General features: G+C 44.5%; 1 protein-coding gene across 1 annotated transcript in view; it reads left to right on the top strand.

The window, feature by feature from the left end:
• LOC140430999 (dual specificity protein phosphatase 8-like) overlaps positions 1 to 23733 on the top strand; it is a 326424-nt gene that overhangs the window by 38323 nt on the left and 264368 nt on the right. The window contains exon 2 of the mRNA XM_072518888.1: positions 19556 to 19934. Within this exon, the coding sequence (XP_072374989.1) occupies positions 19704 to 19934 (231 nt within the window). The 5' untranslated portion in view covers positions 19556 to 19703. The remainder of the gene's footprint in view (positions 1 to 19555; positions 19935 to 23733) is intronic.

The raw sequence follows: 23733 nt of genomic DNA, 5'->3' as shown, positions 1-23733 counted from the left end.
TATGTTCGCACCATTTATTTTGCTCCTGGTTCTGTGGGAGAAAGTTTTCTGTTTGGTATTTGGAGCCAAGTCATAGATGCGTGCAATGAAAAATGCGCTTACTCTTCTCTTCTTCTTAACGTCCCTTGGAGTTGAGGATGACCTGCTTCCACGGTAAAAATGAGTTCTCCGGTGACAGGAGTCCAATGCGCGACCTGCTGTCTCTGTCACAGCAGGGGCAGACCCTTGGAGAAGCAGCCGGGTGGTGTGCCTGGGCTGCCACACATTTTCTTTCCGCTGTTGACGCTTGACTTCAGCTTGCTCTCGGTGATGAAACTCCTTCCCGGGTGCTTTACCTCCACTTTAGGCTCTCTTGAGCTAGGAATTCTCAGGTATCCATGGGGATGTTGCTTACCATCCGTTACAAGTAGCATCAAGGGGACATTACCTCCTGTGCATTTTACAATCATGGTCATGTTCTTCCAGCAGAGACCAGCCAGTCCGTCACTGAAAGGGAAAGAGAATTTGGAGGAACTGTCATCCCAGGCTGCCCTAGCACACTCCCAGCTAATTAGTAATAGATTGTCACTGGCAAAATCCTAGGGGTTGGTTTTGGCCTAGCTTCAGAGGTGGAGGTTGCCCGCACTATGGGAGTGACCAAGGAAAGGGCAGAAACTAATGCTCCTCGCCTCTCTTGTCAGTCTGATAGAGCTTCATTTGTTGTTGACCTGTTTGTTGTGCAGTCACCTGACAATAATAGTGAGGGGTTCAACAGACATGTTGATTTGGATGATGCGTGATTTGGAATTTTGCAGTGGAAGTTTTTGGATTGATACAGATGGTGTAAATGTAGATTAAAACAGACATGGATGATAACTTGTTACCAATAAACCGTTTAAATAAAAAAAGCCTTGCACCTTGCCTGTAGAACATTTATTTTTAGGAATGCAAGGGATTGCATGAAAATGCAACTGAACCAATGGCACTTTTTAATTTATTTAAATCATTATATTGTAAATGAGACACAGCATTTGATGGGGTTTGAGGGACTACATTCCACCATTCCTTCTGTTGATTCTCCTTTAAAATTCACAGGTAACCCTGGTCATTCTGGTTCCATCACCTGACCTTCCTTTGTCAGCCACTCCCAACACCCAGTTCTCCTCACGGGTTGGGTTGTCACACGCACCCAACCTTGCGTAGCTCTGACTTCCAATGCCAACAGTGAACAGATCTCCATTACGGGTTGACTGTCCCGTATCTTACATTTTTAGAAGCAATGTATTTTTTATCTTAAAATGCCTGTTTTCAGAGACCCTATGATTTTTTTTATTACCCGGGTTGTAGTAGTGGCCTGGAGATTAAACGTTTTAATTGCTGAAGAGTTGACAACCCCATGTGCACAAAATAAATGTTTTCCCACTGTATTTCAACCACAAGGTGTTCATTATGTCATCAGGGACTCTATGCCATTGGTATAGGGGAAACAAATGAGAACATACCACCGTTATCTGCTCAACGCTTTTAACCTCTTAACTAACAAAGGAGGAAATCAAAATTGGGGCTCTTTAAGCTGCACAAATTTCCAAAGTTGCTTTCACCTACTATGTTTCTTTCAGCCACATTTGTAGGCCGCAGCAACATCCTGAGCAGACCCATTGATTCATCAGGCCTGGCCTGATTATATTTAATGGGGGGTGACCATGGTAATGCCAAGATTCTGGTTGCTTGTTCATTGGGTCTGTTATAACCCGCATAGGTTTTACGGGGTAGGGATGATTAACTACCCTGTAGATCTTGAAGAATACAAGCTCTCTCATCCAATAAGGGGGGAGAGGGGAACCATTGACACTCTCTGGCTATGTATAAATAGAGTCAGCCAGTAAGGCATCGACTAGAGAAGACCCAATAAGGAACTGCTGGAGCTGTATATAATAGCGGTTGTAAAATAAGGTAAGTTTTGTTTCAATAAACTCGGTGTGGATTCTTCATGGCCCTTACAATAGGGTTTTAGACCTGGCACAGTCCTAGTTGCCGGTTCATAGGACCCGATGCTGTCACAATCAATGCTACTAGTTTGTAAGACCTGGAGTCGGCATTATTCAAGCTGTTGGTTTGTTGACCTCAGCTTGTCGACGTCTCTCTCTTCCCCCAAAAAAGGGACGTATTTTTTTTGAGGGAGTTGATAATCATGTGAGAAATGGAGGCAGCAGGAATGGGTTGGGGAACAGAGTTTCCTTTGCTACTGTGTATGTAATCAAGGTGAGAATTCCTTTTAATGATCTCACAGATCACCTGGCGTTAGATATCCTCTAGAAAAATAAATTCTACAACTCCTAGCTTATAAACAAACTGAAACCCTATTTTTCACCCTTTTCACCTATTTCACTCAAAGTTGGTTCACTAAAATGTAAATATTCTATTAAATATTTACATTGAAGGCAAAGTTAACCCTTCGACAGCTAGATTTGAATGTTTAATATATTAGCTCAATATACCTTCGGTAGCAAGTGCTAGCAAAGACTGGTGAAACTTGTCAGTCCTTCATGTAAGTCTTGGTGGATTAGTCAGGAAGCATTCTGTCACAAATCCGACTGTATAAGGCAAGTGGCGTATAAAACAAAGACCGTCAATTAACAGTCTGAAAAACTCAAAGCTCCTCTCCTAAAAGGAGCAGCTAATGAGAGGGAGGAGGGCAGCAGTGAGGTGAGTTGGCACCAAGGAAGGTAGGGACAGGACTGAGAAAAAATGGTATTGAGATGAGGCAGCACTGGAGAGAGAGATGGGGCTAAATAAGGGAAAATTAATGAAACAGGACGTCACATCACAAAAAGTAACCTTTATGGAAAAACACCTTGGATCAACAATATGCCCATCACATTCTAGATGTTGCACACCATGAGTTGAAATTATGCTTTCCCTGAAAGTGGGTTGGCAGACAGGTAGGGTGGGGGGGGCACGCTGTTCCAGCTGCTCGCCCAACACCGCCGTAATTGTGCACAGTGGGGGTGGCGTTGGGTGGCCTGCATATCTGACGGCCAAATGGGCCTATTAATTGGTCACTTAAGGGCCTCGTCCTGCCCGCCCTCGCTGCATTTTCTCCCATGCCCATGCCAAATAGAAAACTTGGCAGCTTTCACTGCTTGGGTTGGTGGTGTACAAAGTTGTGAATTATCTCTGTAATGAGCCCCCTGGGTACTTAGGAGGCAAACTCTCTCTATTCCCCCCCCCCTGCTCCCAACCCTGGACACCCCCATCCATGTGCCTCCTGACCAGGGTCAGACTGGCAGGTCCCAATGATGCCTACCCCACCACTTACCTTAGTGTCTGGCTCGACCAGCAGGTGCAGCTGGGCGCTAGATGCATTCCCATCAATGGCCACCACCTTGGGTGCTAATACCAGAGAGCCGTTGGCCATTTAGTTGACTGGTAGCTCTTGGAGGCAAACTAAGCGCAGAAGTCTGGCTTAGAGCCACTTTGGGGCCCACCTACCATTAAATGGTTGCAGGGCAAGACAGCAGAGTAAAGACAAGCTCACATCTGACATTTATGCCATTGGGTGGCAGGAGGGTGACCGGGACCCCGGCCTAGTTGTTATGACAGCCTGGGCTAGTGTGCCGTCTATTCCAGCACCAATTGACCCGGAGTCACAACACAAGTGAATTCACCAATAATTCTTAGAAAAATACCTGAAGTCTTTGGCCCAATAATTACAATCACCAGGTTTGTAAATGTAAACACTGTCATGTGAGAGTACCTTTTAAGAAATGGATGTTTAAGCAATGTACCTTTAAGAAAACAGTGATGTCAGAGAGTGGGTGGGGCTGAGTTCAGGTCAGCCATTTTGCAATTTTGCAGTTTGGAAAAGCAGCTTGTGTGTGTCTGTGTGTTTCCAGAGAGCTGCAGTTTTGCAGTTTGAAAATAGCTTGGGAGTCTGTGTTTGCACTGAGCTGGATCTCTGCCATGAAAGACTATTTCTGGATCATTTGGGTGATTTAAACTCATAATTGTGAAACCTTTAACCTGATGTGATTCTGTTTGAAGGTGTTAAAGGTGGTTGCAGGGGGTTCAGGACTGGCATTTAAACATCCAGGGATTCACAACCTATCAAAAAGACAGAGAGGTGGGCAGAGGGGGAGGGGTTGCCTTGTTAATTAGGAATGAAATTAAATCAAAGGCACTAAACGACATAGGGTCAGATGATGTGGAGTCTGTGTGGGTAGAGTTGAGGAACCACAAAGGCAAAATAACCATAATGGGAGTTATGTACAGGCCTCCTAACAGTGGTCAGGACCGGGGGCACTAAATGCACCACGAAATAGAAAGTGCATGTCAGAAAGGCAAGGTCACAGTGATCATGGGGGACTTCAATATGCAGGTGGACTGGGTAAATAATGCTGCCAGTGGACCCAAGGAAAGGGAATTCATTGAATGTTTGCAGGAGGGCTTTTTGGAACAGCTTGTGATGGAGCCCACGAGGGAACAGGCCATTCTGGACTTAGTGTTATGTAATGAGCCAGACTTGATTAAAGATCTTAAAATAAGGGAACACTTAGGAGGCAGTGATCATAATATGGTAGAATTCAATCTCCAATTTGAAAGAAAGAAGGTAGAATCAGATGTAAAGGTGTTACAGTTAAATAAAGGTAACTACAGGGGCATGAGGGAGGAACTGACGAAAATCGACTGGGAGCAGAGCCTAGTGGGAAAGACAGTAGAACAGCAATGGCAGGAGTTTCTGGGAGTAATTGAGGACACAGTACAGAGGTTCATCCCAAAGAAAAGAAAGGTTATCAGAGGGGGGATTAGGCAGCCATGGCTGACAAAGGAAGTTAGGGAATGCATCAAAGCAAAAGAGAAAGCCTATAATGTGGCAAAGAGTAGTGGGAAGTCAGAAGATTGGGAAGTCTACAAAAACAAACAGAGGATAACAAAGAGAGAAATAAGGAAAGAGAGGATCAAATATGAAGGTAGGCTAGCCAGTAACATTCGGAATGATAGTAAAAGTTTCTTTAAAGAATTAAAAACAAACGGGAGGCAAAAGTAGACATTGGGCCGCTCCAAAATGTCGCTGGTAATCTAGTGATGGGAGACAAGGAAATAGCTGAGGAACTAAATAAGTACTTTGCGTCAGTCTTCACAGTAGAAGACATGAGTAATATCCCAACAATTCAGGAGAGTCAGGGGGCAGAGTTGAATATGGTAGCCATCACAAAGGAGAACGTGCTAGAGAAACTAAGAGGTCTAAAAATTGATAAATCTCCAGGCCCAGGTGGGCTACATCCTAGAGTTCTAAAGGAGATAGCTGAAGAAATAGTGGAGGCGTTAGTTATGATCTTTCAAAAGTCACGAGTCAGGGAAAGTCCCAGAGGAATGGAAAATCGCTGTTGTAACCTCCCTGTTCAAGAAGGGAACAAGGAAAAAGATGGAAAATTATAGGCCAATTAGCCTAACCTCGGTTGTTGGCAAGATTCTAGAATCCATTGTTAAGGATGAGATTTCTAAATTCTTGGAAGTGCAGGGTCGGATTAGGACAAGTCAGCATGGATTTAGTAAGGGGAGGTCGTGCCTGACAAACCTGTTAGAGTTCTTTGAAGAGATAACAAATAGGTTAGACCAAGGAGAGCCAATGGATGTTATCTATCTTGACTTCCAAAAGGCCTTTGATAAGGTGCCTCACGGGAGACTGCTGAGTAAAATAAGGGCCCATGGTATTCGAGGCAAGGTACTAACATGGATTGACGATTGGCTGTCAGGCAGAAGGCAGAGAGTTGGGATAAAAGGTTCTTTTTCGGAATGGCAACCGGTGACGAGTGGTGTCCCGCAGGGTTCAGTGTTGGGGCCACAGCTGTTCTCTTTATATATTAACGATCTAGATGACGGGACTGGGGGCATTCTGGCTAAGTTTGCCGATGATACAAAGATAGGTGATGGGGCAGGTAGTATGGAGGAGGTGGGGAGGCTGCAGAAAGATTTAGACAGTTTAGGAGAGTGGTCCAAGAAATGGCTGATGAAATTCAACGTGGGCAAGTGCGAGGACTTGCACTTTGGAAAAAAGAATAGAGGCATGGACTATTTTCTAAACGGTGACAAAATTCATAATGCTGAAGTGCAAAGGGACTTGGGAGTCCTAGTCCAGGATTCTCTAAAGGTAAACTTGCAGGTTGAGTCCGTAATTAAGAAAGCAAATGCAATGTTGTCATTTATCTCAAGAGGCTTGGAATATAAAAGCAGGGATGTACTTCTGAAGCTGTATAAAGCATTAGTTAGGCCCCATTTAGAATACTGTGAGCAATTTTGGGCCCCACACCTCAGGAAGGACATACTAGCACTGGAGCAGGTCCAGCGGAGATTCACACGGATGATCCCAGGAATGGTAGGCCTAACATACGATGAACGTCTGAGGATCCTGGGATTATATTCATTGGAGTTTAGGAGGTTGAGGGGAGATCAAATAGAAACTTACAAGATAATGAATGGCTTAGATAGGGTGGACGTAGGGAAGTTGTTTCCATTAGCAGGGGAGACTAGGACCCGGGGGCACAGCCTTAGAATAAAAGGGAGTCACTTTAGAACAGAGATGAGGAGAAATTTCTTCAGCCAGAGAGTGGTGGGTCTGTGGAATTCATTGCCACAGAGGGCGGTGGAGGCCGGGACGTTGAGTGTCTTTAAGACAGAAGTTGATAATTCCTCGAGAAATCAAGAATTTAAGGGCTATGGAGAGAGAGCGGGTAATGGAGTTGAAATTAGCCATGATTGAATGGTGGAGTGGACTCGATGGGCCGAATGGCCTTACCTCCGCTCCTATGTCTTATGGTCTTATGGTTAAGTCTCTTGGAAGTTTGAAGGAACATTTTGATGAATTATTTACTGTTGCAATATTTACTGAGTTATCTTTGATAAGGGGTGTTAAGAGATCCAATGTTTGTTTAAGATGTTAAGTTGAGTTCATGGAATAAACATTGTTTTGTGTTTAAAAACCCCAGTGTCCATAATTGTAACCCACACCTCGGGAACAAGCCGTGTACTAGGAAAAGCAACAAATACATTAAAGGGAGAGGTTGGTTGAACTCCATGATACATTTTGGGGTTTTGAAAACGCCTCGCCCATAACAATTGGGGGCTCGAGGGAGATAAAAGTCTATCTATTGGATTGGCTTTTGTGAACTTAAAGACAGTGAAGGATTGTGGCTTTTCCGGTGTGGTATTTTAGTTTAAGTGAGGAAAGTGTTGTGAACAATGGCTCTTTCAGAGGCTCAGAAGATTTTGTGGGTGGAGAATGTCACACGTAGTACTTTACGGACAGAAAAGAAAAGCAGACTGTTAGATTTGGCAAGAACATTGCAGTTAACATTACCTGACAAAATACGAAAAGATGAGGTAATTATGGCAGTGGTTAAGCATTTAAAGTTGCCTGAGATAGAGTTTGACTCATTGGAAATGACAAAATTCAGTTGCAAATTAAACAAGTGGAACATGAGAAAGAATTAAAGCGGCTTGAATACGAGAGTGAGAGAGCGGAAAAAGAAAGAGAAAGTGAGAGAAAGGAAAAAGAAAGAGCGAGAGAGAGGAAAAAGAAAAGGAGAGAGAAGAAAGGAGAAAAGAAAGAATAGCCCTAGCAGAGCAAAAAGTAAAAGAAAGGGGGATGCAGATCAGGGAAAAAGATGAAGAGAGGGAGTTTGCAAAATTATAATCAGTTAAAATTGGCAGACGTAAAGAGAAACGTACAGTTGCATGACAGTGATGAGGATAGTGAGAAAGAGTGTCATAGGCGAAGGCTTGGTGGGGATCTATTTAAATATGTCCAAGGTTTGACGAGAAGGAAGTGGAAACCTTTTTCATTTCATTTGCGAAGGTAGCTAGACAAATGAAATGGCCACAGGACATGTGGGTGTTACTGATTCAAACAAAGCTGGTAAGTAGAGCTAGTGAAGTGTTTGCATCACTACCGGAAGAGGTATCTGAAACTTAAGAGGAGGTGAAGAAATCCATCTTAAGTGCATATGAGCTAGTGCCTGAAGCTTACAGACAAAGGTTTAGAAATTTAAGGAAAGAATTTGGTCAAACATACATGGAGTTTGAAAGGCTCAAACAGAGTAATTTTGATAGGCGGATAAGGGCTTTGAAAATAGACCAAACGTATGAAGCTCTCAGAGAAATTATACTTTTGGAGGAGTTTAAAAATTCAATTTCTGATGTAGTGAGAACTCACGTTGAAGAACAGAGGGTTAAAACTGCGAGATTAGCAGCGGAAATGGCAGATGATTATGAATTAGTTCATAAATCAAAGATTGGTTTCCAACATCAGTTTCAGCCGGTGAGGGTAGAAACTGGGGACATGAGAAATACTCAAGTGGTAAAGGTAAATGTGATCTGATGGGAGACAATAAAGAGAGTGTACCTCCGATTAAAAAATAAATCCAGGAGGGTGGAAAAGAAATGAAAAGTTTCAGATGTTTTCATTGCAATAAACTAGGCCATGTAAAGTCACAGTTTTGGTGGTTGAAGAAAAGCACTGGGAAGGCTGATGTAGTAAAACAGGATAAGACAGTGGTTTTTTTTAGAGCGGTAAAGGAAAGCCCAAGGGAAGGGAAGGAGGTGCAAACGATTCTACAGCTTGTTCAAGAAGTAATTGTTAAGGTGCCAGATGTATTTAAAGAGTTTACTCGTGTATCAGGAGGAGCAGGTAAAGAAGTCACAATTTTAAGAGATACAGAGGCTAGTCAATTTTTAATGGTAAGAGATGAGGAATTATGTAATTTGGGAAGAATGTTGCCAGAAAAGGTGGTGATATGTGGAATTCAGGGTGAGAGGAGTAGCGATTATATAAGGTAAGGTTGGAAAGTCCAGTGAAGAGTGGTGAAGTGGTAGTAGGAGTAATAGATAAACTACCTTGTCCAGGAATACAGTTTATCTTGGGTAATGATATAGCTGGATCGCAGGTGGGAGTGATGCCTACTGTGGTTGATAAGCCAGTGGAAAATCAGACAGGGTTGAAGGATGAATATCATGGGATTTTTCCAGATTGTGTAGTAACAAGGTCGCAAAGTCACAGGTTAAGACAAGAGGAGAAATCAAAGAGTGAAGTTGAAGTGCAATTAGCAGAAACGATTTTTGATCAGATGGTTGATCAAGAACAGGTGGAGGATGAGGCGGATATTTTTAGTTCAGGAAAATTGGCGGAGTTACAACAGAAAGATGTAGAAATAAAACGGATATATCAGAAAGCATATGTGGAAGAGGAATCTGAGAGTATACCAGAGTGTTATTACCGTAAAAGTGACGTCATGATGAGAAAATGGAGACCTGTACATATGCATGCGGATGAAAAGTGGGCAGAAGTTCATCGATGGGCCGAATGGCCTCCTTCTGCACTGTAAAATCTATGATCTATAAGTAGTATTGCTGGTAGGGTATAGAAAGGAGGTGTTGCGAGTTGCACATGAGGTACCAGTGGGAGGTCATTTGGGAATAAGGAAAACTCAAGTTAAAATCCAGAAACATTTTTATTGGCCTGGACTACATGAAGATGTAGTTACATTTTGTCAATCATGTCACACATGTCAAGTGATAGGGAAACCTCGAGCAGTGCTAAAACCAGCACCCTTAATACCCATTCCAGCATTTGAGGAACCTTTTACAAGGGTCCTAATTGATTGTGTAGGACCGCTTCCTAAGTGGGAATCAATATCTTTTGACTGTAATGGATGTGTCTACTAGGTTTCCAGAGGCCATTCCAGTACGCAATATTACAGCTAAAAGGATTGTGGAGGGGTTACTTAAATTCTTTACTAGATATGGACTACCCACAGAAATTCAATCGGATCAAGGATCAAATTTTACTCCAAAGTTATTCAAAGAAGTTATGGATAGCTTAGGAATAAAACAATTTAAATCAACTGCGTACCATCCAGAATCGCAGGGAACGTTAGAAAGGTGGCATCAGACATTACAGACAATGTTGAGGGCGTATTGTCAAGATTATCCAGAGGATTGGGACAAAGGAATCCCATTCGTATTGTTTGCAATTAGGGATGCACCTAATGAGTCTATCAAATTTAGTCCTTTTAACGATTAAATAGAGCAGGTGAATTGGCTAGACAACATTTGAAAGTTTCACAAAATGTGATGAAACGGGTAGCGGCAAGAAATCCAAAGTTCGTAGTTTTGCCAGTGGGGATAAAGTTTTAGTGTTGTTACCAGTGGTAGGTGAGCCTTTAAAAGCTAGGTTTTGTGGACCATATCAGATTGAAAGGAAATTAAGTGAGGTGAATTTATGTGGTAAAAGCACCAGATAGAAGGAAGACTTACCGAGTGTGTCATGTGAATATGCTTAAAAGGTACTTTGAAAGGGAAGGAGAGAAAAAGGAGGTTTTAATAATTTGAACTCAATGTGACGAACCAAATCCAGATGACTGTGAATTTGACATACCTCAAATTCAATTGGAAAATGAGGATGTTCTTAAAAATTGGGATGAATTGTTGTCACCTTCCAGAGGAAAAACAAACTGACCTGAAAGAGTTATTGATATCACATGGGCAAGTTTGTAGCGATAAATTGGGAAGTACTAAAATGGCTATACATGATGTTGATGTGGGAAATGCTGTTCCTATCAAACAACATCCATATAGATTGGTACAGTTTAACAGAGAGATTGAGAGTATGCTGAAGAATGGCATAATTGAAGTGGGTTGCAGCCAATGGAGCTCACCCATAGTGATGGCACCTAAACCATACGGTACCCAACGGTTGTGTGTGGACTATCGAAAGGGGAATGCAGTTACAAGAACGGACTCTTATCCTATCCCATGTTTGAGGGGTTGCATTGAGAAATTGGGACAATCTGCTTTCATTTCCAACTTCCAGACATGGAAAGAACATTTAAAACATCGTATAGAGTTCTTCGATCGACTTCAGGAGGCGGGTTTGGTGATGAACCTAGCCAAAAGAGAATTTGGAGAAGCCCAAATCACTTTCGTTGAGGAGTTTCCGGTACCCTCAGGACAAAGGGAAATAATGCGATTTCTTGGCATGAGTGGATTTGATCGAACATTTGTGCAAATGTTTTGTGGCGCGATTACTCCACTGATGGACTTGCTAAAGAAACATCAGAAATTTCAATGGACAGCGGAGTTTCAACAGGCATCTGACTGCCTGAAAGCTGTGATCACTAATGCTCTTGTATTGGAGAATTGCAAGGGACTCTGGGTCAGATTGAACTAAAGTATCTGATTCTGAAGAGAAATGCCAAGGAGTAGAGGAATGGATGGATCGTGCAGAGACTTTCTTGTTCAAAGAGACTGTCAATCAAGAAGGATTTCGGTTGGAGGAAGCAGAACAAAGAAAAATGGACTATATTATTATGCCTGGTTGAGGGTGTTGTTTTCTTTAAATGAAAATGTATATTTACTGTGTGCGTTTCTTAGTGGATGGTCAAAAGTGAAAAATGAAACCATCTTGAAGTTGATGGTTTATTTTTTTTTTTCTTGGGGGGAGGTGTCATGTGAGAGTACATTTAAGACGTGGATGTTTAAGCAATGTACCTTTAAGAAAACAGTGATGTCAGAGAGTGGGTGGGGTTGAGCTCAGGTCAGCCATTTTGCAGTTTTGCAGTTTGGAAAAGCAGCTTGTGTGTGTCTGTGTGTTTCCAGAGAGCTGCAGTTTTGCAGTTTGAAAAGAGCTTGGGAGTGTCTGTGTTTGCAGTGAGCTGGATCTCTGCCATGAAAGACTATCTGTGGATCATTTGGGTGATTTAAACTCATAATTGTAAAGCCTTTAACCTGATGTGATTCTGTTTAAAGGTGTTAAGTCCCTTGGAAGTTTGAAGGAACATTTTGATGAATTATTTACTGTTGCAATATTTTCTGAGTTATCTTTGAAGTAAGGGGTGTTAAGAGATACAATGTTTATTTAAATGTTAAGTTGAGTTCATAGAATAAACATTGTTTTGTGTTTAAAAACCCACGTGTCCATAATTATAATCCTACACCTCGGGAACAAGCCGTGTGCTAGGAAAAGCAACAAATACATTAAAGGGAGAGGTTGGTTGAACTCCATGATACATTTTGGGGTTCTGAAAACGCCTCGCCCATAACAACACTGTTACTTTTTATTTATAACAAGAACTATAATGAAATATGCAGCAAATACAACAGGTTAGCTATTATCTAATTCCTAATTCCACACTCTCTCTCTCTCTCTCTCTGTCTCTGTCTCTGTCTCTGTCTCTCTCCCTCTCTCTCTCTCTCACACACACACAACAGGCAAACAAACAAGAGGGGAAGAAAAGGTTAAAAATCATACGCAAAAGGAAAAAAGAGTCTTTGTTTCAGTTGGTTTTTAGTACCCGATTCCTCGTCAAACTTTGTTTCGAGTTTGAGGTTTTCTGTGGATTCATTCAATCTCAGTAGTTTCAGGAATACATCACTCAGACTTTCTGGAGAGAGAGCAGGTTCTTGACTTTGTTTGCAGCCTGTAATGGTTTCCCTGTAGATTCATTCATTCTGGTTCTCTGCATCTTCAGGAATGCATTAATTCAAAGCCTTTCTGGAGAGGGAGAGAAGCAGATTGTGTGTCTAGGATTCAACTACTCCCTGAGGTCTCTAAGAACCATCCCACTGGTATAGGATCCAACACCACCTGTTAATCGGGCAGAGTGCGGCCCTTTGGCCAATTAATTGGCCACCAGCCAATCAATGAAACTGAGTCCCACCCCATCTCTCTCTCTGCTGCTGAAAAGTCTGAAGCTCCTGTTCAGACTGGCAGAGCGTTCTCCGTCTGAAGAAAACCCGAAGAAAACCCTTAACATCTTTCAGAGTCATCCTGTTATATTGCTATAACCCGTGTGTCTCTTTTTTCATTGAAACTGTAACCAAACTTCGCCATCTACCGTTCCCAAGATCCTCTACCCTAACCTCCAAATTATAATATGACATCTAGGCTAGTGCGTGTCAATTCCAGCCCCACTTGCCTCGGAGTCCCAACACAAGTGAATTAACCAATAATTCTGAGAAAAATACATGAAGTCTTTGGCCCTTGGCTGCCAAATAATTGCAGTCACTAAGTTTGTAAATGTAAACACACTAACATTTTATCAATAGCAAGAACTGTAATGAAATATGCAGCAAATACAACTGATTAGCTATTATCTAATTTCATAATTTACCCACTTTAACTTTCGCCCCACCTTCTACAGATAAACACAGCAGAAGAAAGGGGGAAAACAAATCATAAGTAAAAGGAAAAAAAAGAGTCTTTGTTTCGGATGGTGGGTTTTAGCACCTTATTCCTCTTCAAACTTTGCTGTAGATTCATTCAGGTCTCAGTAGTTTCAGAAATACAGCACTCACAGCCTTTCTGGAGAGAGAGCATGTTCTTGTCTTCATTTGCAGCCTGTAATGGTTCCCCTCTAGATTCATTTATTCAGGTTCCATGCAGCTTCAGGAATACAGTCCGGACGGCCTTTCCGGAGAGGGGAGAAAGCAGATCCTTGTCCTTCTGTATCGAGGACACAACTGCTCTCTCTCGGGTCTCAGAGAACCATCACACTGGGATAGGATCCAATCAGCACCAGTTACCGGGCAGAGTACGGCCTTTTTAGCCAATTCTTTGGCTACCAGCCAATCAATCAAACCAAGTCCCACCTCATCTCTCTCTCTGGTGCTGAAAAGTCCGAAGCTCCTGTTCAGTCTAGCAGTGTGTTCTCTCCTGCAACGTCTGAGTTTCTCATTCTCTCTGCTGCTTGAATCTATGGCCATTAATCATCCATGGATCAAAAATGGTAACGGCAAAATGAAAGAAAAGGAAAATAAGGGAATAAACAGGAGGGGCCGTTACAGAGTGCAAAATTCCACCCTATACAAAATACTTGATTACATAACTTCATATATAAAAAAAGAACAAAAATCCAGTCTTTGAACTGCTACCTGAAATATCCCAGCTGTTACCACCATACTGAGTGTCTCGAGCAGCTCGGAGGTACCTGTCCAGGGAAATGGCTTAAGGCTCAGACAGAGTGGCTAATTATCACAACTGCGATCCCAAGACAAATGGGTGAGTTCAGGTCAGGGGCCAGATTTACACTGAACTAATTTCGCCCTCCATCCAACTAATTTAGAGTAAAATCGGGGAGGGAGGGAGTGGGGCGTTGGGGGGGTGGATAGGTTTGGGATGGGGCGGTTGCTGTTGATGGTGACTGGGGGGGATGGTGGTGTAAAAGATGAGACCAATGTGAACCTTCCTAGCACCTTGGGACAAAATGACCTCTTTACCTGTGAGCACCGGTTGGGAGATCCATGAGTTGATAAAGTCAAGCAAATATACAGAGATTATCACTGTTATTATTTTAACAGTGAAATACTGGGAGGTGGTGTCCCATAGAAATTACAGCGTGGGCAGCTGAATGAGACGAAGGAACTGGGCACAATCTGATCACAGTATTAGTTGTGTTAAAATTAGCTCACTTTCTTTTCTCTCCCATACCAGAAGGTGGGAGAAAGAGAGGCTGTAATGAAGAAAGGGTTTTAAGCTCCAATTGGCAGCCATCCATTCACTTTTTGCCAGCCTTCTTGCTGGTATCTGAATGCAGTATTTGGAATAAGATGCAGAACAAGATGTTGCAACTCTTTCAGCGTTTACTGAGATGGTACATGTGATGAACGGTTACTGCCTTATCATCATGTGAGGTGATGTCCTCTTTAAGACCGGGCTTGTAACCCTGGGGACTCCGCCTCTGGCTCCGCCCATCTGGGAGCCATACATAAGGGCTGCCTCATGGTCTGTATAGCAGTCAGCTCTCGTCTCTAGCTCTAGCATAGTTATTAGTCTAATAAAGCCTTCTTTACAGTTTAATCTCTAAGTGTCATTATTGAGGGTACCTCAGTACAGGTTGTGAGGATTGGCCTTGAAAGACTAAGTGAACACCTTATTGAAGGCATGTTGCCTCCATGAAAACATTCAAATGACCTGGGGGAAGGGGAACAGCCAGATGTTATGGATTGCCATGAAGGCACATTGCAAAAGATCCTCACCTTTTCAAACTGTTCAAAATAATGGGCAGAATTTTACAGCCCATCCCACTGGTGGGATCTTCTGCTCCCGCCGAAGTCGATGGACTTTTGAGCAGCTTGGCCGCGTTTTCCGGCCCCACCCCCTGCCATAACAGGGCTTCAATGTCACAGCCGATTCATCCCTCCTAAACATTAACTTGGCCACAGCCACCAGAGTTGGAGTGAGGCAGCCGGTGGAAAATCTAGGATTTGAGGAGGACATGGGGAGGACAGATGTGGTGCCCATTTCCCCACACACTGGCCCCTACTGTTGGAACCCTTGCATCCTCGTGGTTATACACTGCTGCTGTTTCTGACAGCCACAACATTGTATTCTGAACAGCTGGATTTAATTTTATTTTCCCAAGTACATAATTAACAACAGAATTCCACACGTGAAGATTGTTGCATTAAATGGCGGTGCAAATTGTTGAACTAATGTGGATCATCTCACTTGAACTCTGCTGCCTGTTGGAGTTTTGGAATTACACCGCTGTATTTGAGAAGGAAGTAACATTCCTCACAGTTCACGGAGGCCTAACTGGGCCTACCTTCTCTGGTAGTTAAAGCGTTTCCATTAGAAAAAGGTAGAAAATAGTCAGAAAAAGGAAAAGAACAAACCTGCATTTGTACAGCACCTTACATGACACCAGGACATTCTAAGGTGTTTCAGAGCCAGTGATGTACTTTGAAGTCTGGTTATTGTTTCAATGTAACAAAATCCCAGAAACAGTAGGTCAGCTGATTCTTTTGTGTGAGATGTTTATTGAGAGATAAAGATTGTCTAGATTGAGGAGAACTCCCTTGCTCTTCCAGTAGATTTCATGGGATTTTTTATGTCTACCTAAGAGAGCAGCCAGGGCCTTGGCACCTCCCAACTGTGCAACATTCGCTCATTGGAGTCTCGGACAGTTTTACGTGCTGTGGCCTCTGGAGAGGGATTTCAAACCAAATAAACGGAAGTACGGAATAATAGGAGAAGACAAGGGATACTACCTGAAACAAAAACAAATCACAATTGAAACTTAAAACTTGAAATGAAATGAAATGAAAATCGCTTATTGTCACAAGTAGGCTTCAAATGAAGTTACTGTGAAAAGCCCCTAGTCACCACATTCCGGCGCCTGTTCGGGAATTGAACCGTGCTGCTGGCCTGCCTTGGTCTGCTTTCAAAGCCAGCGATTTAGCCCTGTGCTAAATCAAACTGAAAGGTGATTAAAAGGGTCGATAAGGCATCCCAGTCCCTGCGGGCCCCATGGGCAAGGAAGGTCCCGATGGTGCCCAGTGGCCCCCCAGTAGCCAGAGACACCCCCGTCCGCGAATGTAGCCGCGGTAGAGAGCAGACAGTCGGGTCGGACGATCCCCTCAGTCTCCCACTGCCTGGACCTGTTTGGAGAAGGGCTTCAAACTGCAACCCCAACTCCAAAACGACGAGAATGAAGCAGGGCTGAACATTTGAAAGAACATCTATACTGGCCTGGGATTGGGGGGTGCGGTGGTGCAGGGTTCGATTACAGAAGGTGCCCTTGGTGTTGGGTGGAGGTGTTGAGTTTGGGTAGGGTGCCCTTTCCAAGAGCCGGTGCAGACTCAGGGGGCCGAATGGCCTCCTTCTGCACTGTAAATTCAATGATAATCTATGATTAATCTAGGACAACGGTTCGGCACAATATCGTGGGCCGAAGGGCCTGTTCTGTGCTGTATTTTCTATGTTCTATGTTGGCACAATTGATCACAGAGAGGCATAAGTGCTGTCTGGCTTGGAAAGAAGAAAAATTCACACCATTACAGTAAAAGATTATGCTGCTTCAAGTTGTCGTGTTGGGTGTTCTGATGTACAAACGATCCAACACGGCTGGAGATGGTGTAACTCAATTTTATTAACTACTCAACTGTGACAACACACTGCTAACTTGGGGACGTGCATTACCAGCTAATCTGTGGACTCTGTCCTATCACTATCTGGGTGAATGTCTGAGTGGCAGGCTCTGAGCTCGGTGCTCTGGGCTGGCTGCTGCTAGAATGAGCGGGAACTGTAGTGTCCCCTGTTTTTATAGTGCGTGTGCTCTCACTGGTGATTGGCTGCGATGTTGTGTGTGTGCTGGTTGGTCCTACTGCATGTCCTTCAGTGTGTGTGTGTGATTGCACCATGATATGCTGATCTAAATATCATGACACCAGTTTGAGGCCTGTTATTGGGGCAGAGCAGAGTAGGAGTATCGAAGCTGACACTGGTTATGTGGAGATGTGGCTGTGGAAGCCGATGTTTTTTTAAAGATACCTGATCAAATGCAAGAAGAAAATAGAAAGAAACAAAGGTGAACAGGGCAAAGGAAACAGATGGAACTCCCACCAGAGGGAAGAATGGAATTTCTCCAAGGTAGACATTCCTGAAAGGGAAGTGGTGGTGAATTAAACACTAATACAAAAGCAAAATACGACAGATGCTGGAAATCTGAAATAAAAACAAAAGTGCTGCAACTGCTCAGCAGGGGAGAAATGGAGTTAACTTTCAGTTTGGCGACCTTTTGTCAGAGCTGGAAATGGTTAAGACATGGAGGAGATTTTGAAGCAAGTACAGAGGAAAAGAAAAGGGCCAGAGTGTTGATAAAAGGGAAAGTCCATGATAGGGTGGATACGAGGGGAGATTAAATAACAAAAGGGATAATGGTTCACGGCAAAAGGAGATTGTAATCTCTGAAGTAAAGAAACAAAATATGGGTTCACAGGAGGTATAAATGGTTACCATTCCCTGCTTTCCAGGAAAATGGGTGTGGTAGTTTATGATCTAAAGCTGTTGAATTCAATGCTGCGACCAGAAGGCTGCAAAGACCCTAATCAAAACACTTGGTGTTGTTCCTCCAACTTGCGTAGTTCGCCTTCTGTATTTCTTGCAGTTGCATGGTATGACGATAATGGAGTTGTGACTAACCATAGCAATCAGTCTCAGTTAGTGTTATGGGCCAGGGTTTAGAGAACCCCAAAGTGTATCATGGAGTTCACCTGACCCACAACTTTTAATAGATTGCGGTATGTGGAGCACACAGTCCACTCTACAGGTGTGGTACAGCAGAAATAGAAAAGTATTTTTTAAAGCAAAGCAATGTTGATTCTATGAAATCAAGTTTATCTTTTTAAAACATACAGTGAACATCTTAGCAACCATCAATTCAAATACAACCCCCAAAGAATACAACACTAAGTAATCCTTAATGACTTCCCAAACAACATCCAGAAGACAAAAGAAACACCTTTTGACAGAAGCACATCAGGTTTACATTCACTACTGAAAACATTTATAATTCCGAATTCCCCAAATGATCAAGAGATAGTCTTTTCATGGCAGAGCAATCAACAGTACACCTGCTTTGGCTGGCTTCAGCTCCAACATTGAAAACGAAAGTAAAACACACACTGCAGCAAACAGCCTAAAATAAAAGTAAAACGCTGACAGACAGCCCAACTCCACCCACACTCTGACATCACTGATAAGCACCCATTTCTGAAAGGTACATTTCTTAAACACCCATTTCTTAAAGGTACTCTCACATGACAAGTTAGTCTACAACTGACCTTGCAATAATGGTTTAAGAATCCCAATGGTGGAGAGCTTCGTGAACCATAGTCCCAAAGGCACCTTTTTCTTTTCGAAAGCATCTATCTTGCAGGTTCATAAAACCTATTTAGCGCACAGTCCCTCGACTTCCCCAGACGTGGAGCCGAACCACCCTCTTAAGAAATTGTTTGGTTTAAGGGCAGCACGGTGGCGCAGTAGTTTGCACTGCTGCCTCACGGCGCCGAGGTCCCAGGTTCGATCCCGGCTCTGGGTCACTGTCCGTGTGGAGTTTGCACATTCTCCCTGTGCCTGTGTGAGTGTCACCCCCACACCCCAAAGATGTGCAGGGTAGGTGGATTGGCCACGCTAAATTGCCCCTTAATTGGAAAAAATGAATTGGGTACTCTAAAACTTAAAAAATAAATTGTTTGGTTTAATCTCGGGAGTTTAGCTGACCCTAGCAGAGATAATGACAGTCACGCTACAATTGGCCTCAGGCTGGGAAAGTGAAGAATTGACCACTGTCCGCTAACCTGAATGGCTGTGGTCATCAGGTGAAGTCCAGATCAGCCAGGTTTTGTGCGGTGAGTCTCATGTTCCCGAAAGGGACTGTGTTTGAGAGTGGGCAAAAGCCCTTCACAGGTCACCCTTGCCCTCTCCAGGCAGCCGAATTGTCATTCTGTGGTCCTGCATAATGAATGGGCAATCTAGAACTCTTGGAGTCCATTGGCGCCCAGCGGCAGAGGTCGCCATCTCTGGGAAAGAAACCAAATTAAAATTGCGGCGGAGAAACAACAGAAACCAATCTGGATATCCTATTAAAACAGCAAGGTTCAATCTGTACTCTTTGTTTATTCTTTTCTGTGAAGTAAATTAATAACTGTAATCACTCTTAAATGCCCCAGGGATGTGACGATTGACCCTGCAGCCATTAATCTGCCAGACTGACTGGTAATTCATTTGTTTCCTTCGCAGGATGAGGCAGCATGGCGCAATGAACAGGAGCAACTGGCTCACGGCAGGACAGTGATCTAGTCCACCATCTTCCCTCTGCAAAGAGCAACTCTCTCTTTTGTTTGGGGGCCGGGAGAGAGGGAGCTCCTCTTCAAGACCTCGGTCAACGATGGCGGGGGAGAAAGCCAGGCCCAAAGTGATCGATGCCCAGAAGCTCGCCAGCCTCCTGCAGAATGGTGTCGAGGGCACGCTGGTGATTGACAGCCGCTCATTTGTGGAGTACAACACCTCCCACGTGCTCAACTCGGTGAACATCTGCTGCTCAAAGCTGGTGAAGCGAAGGCTGCAGCAAGACAAGTTCTCCATCACTGAGCTCATTCAGCCTTCCTGCAAGATGAAGGTATTGTGCCCCACTTCCTTTCTCTTGACCCTCACCCAAAGGCACACGATTAGCACAGCGACTGTAGCTCCCTGCACAAACACAAGTTTACTCCCTTTTCACCCTTGCTTATCGATGCAAGTGGGTTCATTAGGCCCACTCTGTAGGCCTTGATCTCTGACTGTGTCTCTTTCTCGCTCGCCTTATCTTTTATTTATCCTTCTCTCTTTGGTCTTTCTCGATTTGTGCCACTCTTTCTTTACCTCTCTCTCCTTTATCTCTGTTCATCCTTTTCTCTCGTGTGTGGGGGTGGGGGGGGAAACTCACTTTTACTCCCTCCCTCCCCCAACAAAGCAAATGATTCAAAGGCTTTTCAGGCTCTTAACAGCTTTTTCCATCCCCCCCGCCCCGGCACCCTCCCCTCCAGTTTAACCTGTTCCCTCTGCTCTGCAAAGCCGATAAAATTACAAATAATGAAAGACTGGATTAAGCCAGATCGCTGGAGGCCTGCTGCGATTGGTTGACAATGACATCATTGCCCTGGCCCTGTGGAGCTAAATACTGTGGCAGATTGAAGGGACAACATGCGCAGCTTGCTGCCTGGCTGTGTGCCTGTGTGATTGATGCTGAGTGTTTATGTGCTGCTTGCAAGCTTAATTATAATTTTGCCATCTTGAGCTGTTGAATATTTATTAGACCGTGCCCAGACCGTTCTTTCACCACCAACCAAACCCCCCCCCCTCAAAGAGCCAAATAATCCACAATTCCAAATGTTAGATTCCTTTTCTTCTCTGATCCTTTGATTCATCCTGTTAGTTTATGGGAGCTCTGAATACATTTCCCCTCAATAGCTGAGAGAGAGGGAGAGCGACCAGCTGAACTGCAACAAAAGGTACTTCCTATTGGAAATGGTTCACTTCAAGATTTGTTTAAAAATAGCCACCGATAGCTGAGCTGCTCAAGACACTGAAGTTGAGTCATGCAAGCCGGGGAGGTCCAAGGTCCGTTTCACAATCTGTGCTGAGTTAAGGTCACTTTTAATATTAAAGATAGCCGGACAAGCTCCTGGGGGAGCAGTGCTGTAACAAAGAGCTGTGACCTCGTGTGTTGGCACTCTTTAAAACTATCTCTTTGTGCGTGGGTCCTTGATGTAATTTACCTTGAGGTAATGTGTCCAGAGCTTGGCAGCTTTAAACTAGGATTGTCCTCAATGCAGAGAGAGAGAGAGAGAGCTGCAACTGTTCAGCCATCGACCAAACGAGGACCCAAGAGTCGACCATCAGCTTGAGGACTGAAAGAGAACCAAGTATTTCTGTTACTGTCTAACTGCTGCAGAATTAATTGTCGTGATCTACTAGCCATGTCGCATCCCAATGGGAGCACGATGCGGCCGGGAGATCCAGGGTGAAGCTTCCCATGGACGTCCTGACAGTCATGACACCTGGCGGGATCTACCCAAGTCCCGCGAGGCGTCTGGATCAGGAACTCATCCACAATGAGCGAGACCAAGTCGCACTCGCGTAAGTAGGCCTTAATCCTGCCTGCGGCCTACTTACCCGGGAAAGGAGGCCACAGCCGGGCGCCATTCTGTACTGGTCCACACAAACCTGGACTAAGCGAAACGGAACCCGGAGGGCTCTCCCAGGCCATCAGTGGCACCTCGGTGGCCAGGGATAGTTCAGGGTGGCCCCCGGATCTGCCCCTGGAACGTGGGCACCTTTGCACTGCCCGGCTGGTGCCTTGGCAAAATGCAGTGGTGCTGGCAGGGTGGCACTGCCAAGGGTCAGGCTGGCACTGCCAAGGGTAAGGGCCCAAGAGTGGGGGGATGTGCAGGGTAGTTAAGTAGGGGCCTCTGCGAAGTTGGGGTTGATGGGTGGGCGTTCTGGGGGGGGCGGCTGGAAATGGGTGTGGGGGGATGTGAAGAGGGGGCACCCACAGGGACCCTATAGCAGGGTGTCCTCACTTTGGGGAGGGGGAGGTGGGGTAGCGCCCATTCATGCGGGGGGGGGGGGGGGGGAGTTGACATTTCCCATGGGTGGAGAATGTGGGGGACCCACAAGCTCACTTAGAGATCTGGGCACCCTTTCAAAATGGCGGTCCGATCTCTGATTCAGCTCCCCAGTGCTGAAAAAAATTCTAAGTGGGCAAAACCGGTGAGAAACTCCCGAGGACCCAAAAAAGTGTCAGAGGGCGAGATCCAACGGCCAGGCTGTGCTCGAAAAGCAGCCCGTGCACCGCGGCCAATGAAACCAGAGACACGGTCCCAGGATCTACCCACCTTACAACGCCTCAGGAGATTCACCACAATCTCGCGAGATGTTGCGATGTGAATCCCGCCCTTTTAGCAAATCTGCATATTAGAGCGAGGCAGTTAGCCTCACTCTTGCGTACAGATTTCTGAGGTACCTGAGGCTTTGGCATTCCTCCCCTTTGCCTCAGAGACCTCAGGTGAGTGCCGTTCAACACTGGTAGGAAGCAGTGCCAGCTGGCATGGGTTCTGGCAGGGTGCCAGGTTGGTACTGTCAAGGTGTCTGGTAGCACTGCCTGCTGTCATGGGCACTGCCAGGTTGGCACTGCCAATGTGCACGCTGGCATTTTCTTCACGTGCGTGATCAGGCCGGGGTGGTCCAGCGTGGGTGTTTGGGGTGTGCGTTTGGGCTAGGGAGAGGGGGGGAGGTCGGGCATGGCGTCCCGATCTCTCACTACAATGGAGACTTCCAGTGAGTGGCACTCCCCATCTGCTCGTTCCCCATTCAGGCCCCTTATTCAACGTAAGTTGTGTTGAATGCCATGTGTTTCTCGGCATTTAAGTGCGGGAAACATGCGGCTAAATGTGCTTGCTAGGGAACTTTTGATAGCGGTGGGAAACCCCCTGCAAAATCGGCCACAAATGAACTTTGAATTTTTTCTGGAAAATTGTGCCCAATATGTTTATTGCCCACAGCACAGCAATTGGGGAGGGGAAGGGATAGGAAGAGACAAGCTAATAAGGATTAAATTCCCGACACAGTTATCCACATTTTTGTTATCGATGCATTCCTTCTGCTAAGTACTGATCTCTCGCGTTTCACAGCGGAATTCTTTCCAGGATCGTTAATCAGTGCAAATGTAATTATCTTAAAAATTAACACTGCAGCAGACATCAGGAAACAATAGTTTCCCACTCCCCACCCCCCACTCCATCGCCCCAGAAATATCTCGCTCTCCTACCCCCATGCAGAGTGGCAAAGTACAGCCTGAACTCCTAACCTGATATGATTCGGTATTAAAGCTGCTGGGTGGCGTGGCCCTCTGGCAACTTGAGGAGCACAATAAATGCAACAGAGCGACCTTTTAGAAAGTTTTTTCTTCTTCATTTATCTGCGATATTTGTGAAAACAAAGCTTTAACTTTCAATGTGTGGCATCAAACTTGACAGTGTTTCCAACTGTGTCCCCATGCCCTTCCTGTGCTAATAGATACCGTAAAATATCTCTCACCAGTTTGTCTCTGTCTTTTAAAGTATCTTGGAGCATGGCCTTTATCAAGATTGTAGCTCACCAAGTGTGTACCTAGGGTGGGGTCACTGTCTCCACAGGGGCAATAGGGAAGGGCAAAAACTTGGCAAACGAATTGGAAAAAAAAATTGCCTAATGAAGTCCTCTTTCATTTTCCGAGCTCCTCGGTGAATGTTTAACAGCTTGTTAAGCAGATGAAGTACGATGATGTCATGCGATGATACCTAGCCATGCCTTTGTCCACAGAATGTTTAAGGGACTGGCACATAGTGATTAGGGGATGGTTTCTTTTTTGAAGCATGTAAACCGATTGAAAAACCGCA

Source organism: Scyliorhinus torazame, chromosome 10 (genome assembly GCF_047496885.1).
Source record: "Scyliorhinus torazame isolate Kashiwa2021f chromosome 10, sScyTor2.1, whole genome shotgun sequence".
In the NCBI taxonomy this organism is placed as follows: Eukaryota; Metazoa; Chordata; class Chondrichthyes; order Carcharhiniformes; family Scyliorhinidae; genus Scyliorhinus; species Scyliorhinus torazame.
The sequence above is the reverse complement of the archived record's forward strand: the minus strand, read 5'-3'. Positions and strand labels throughout refer to the sequence as shown.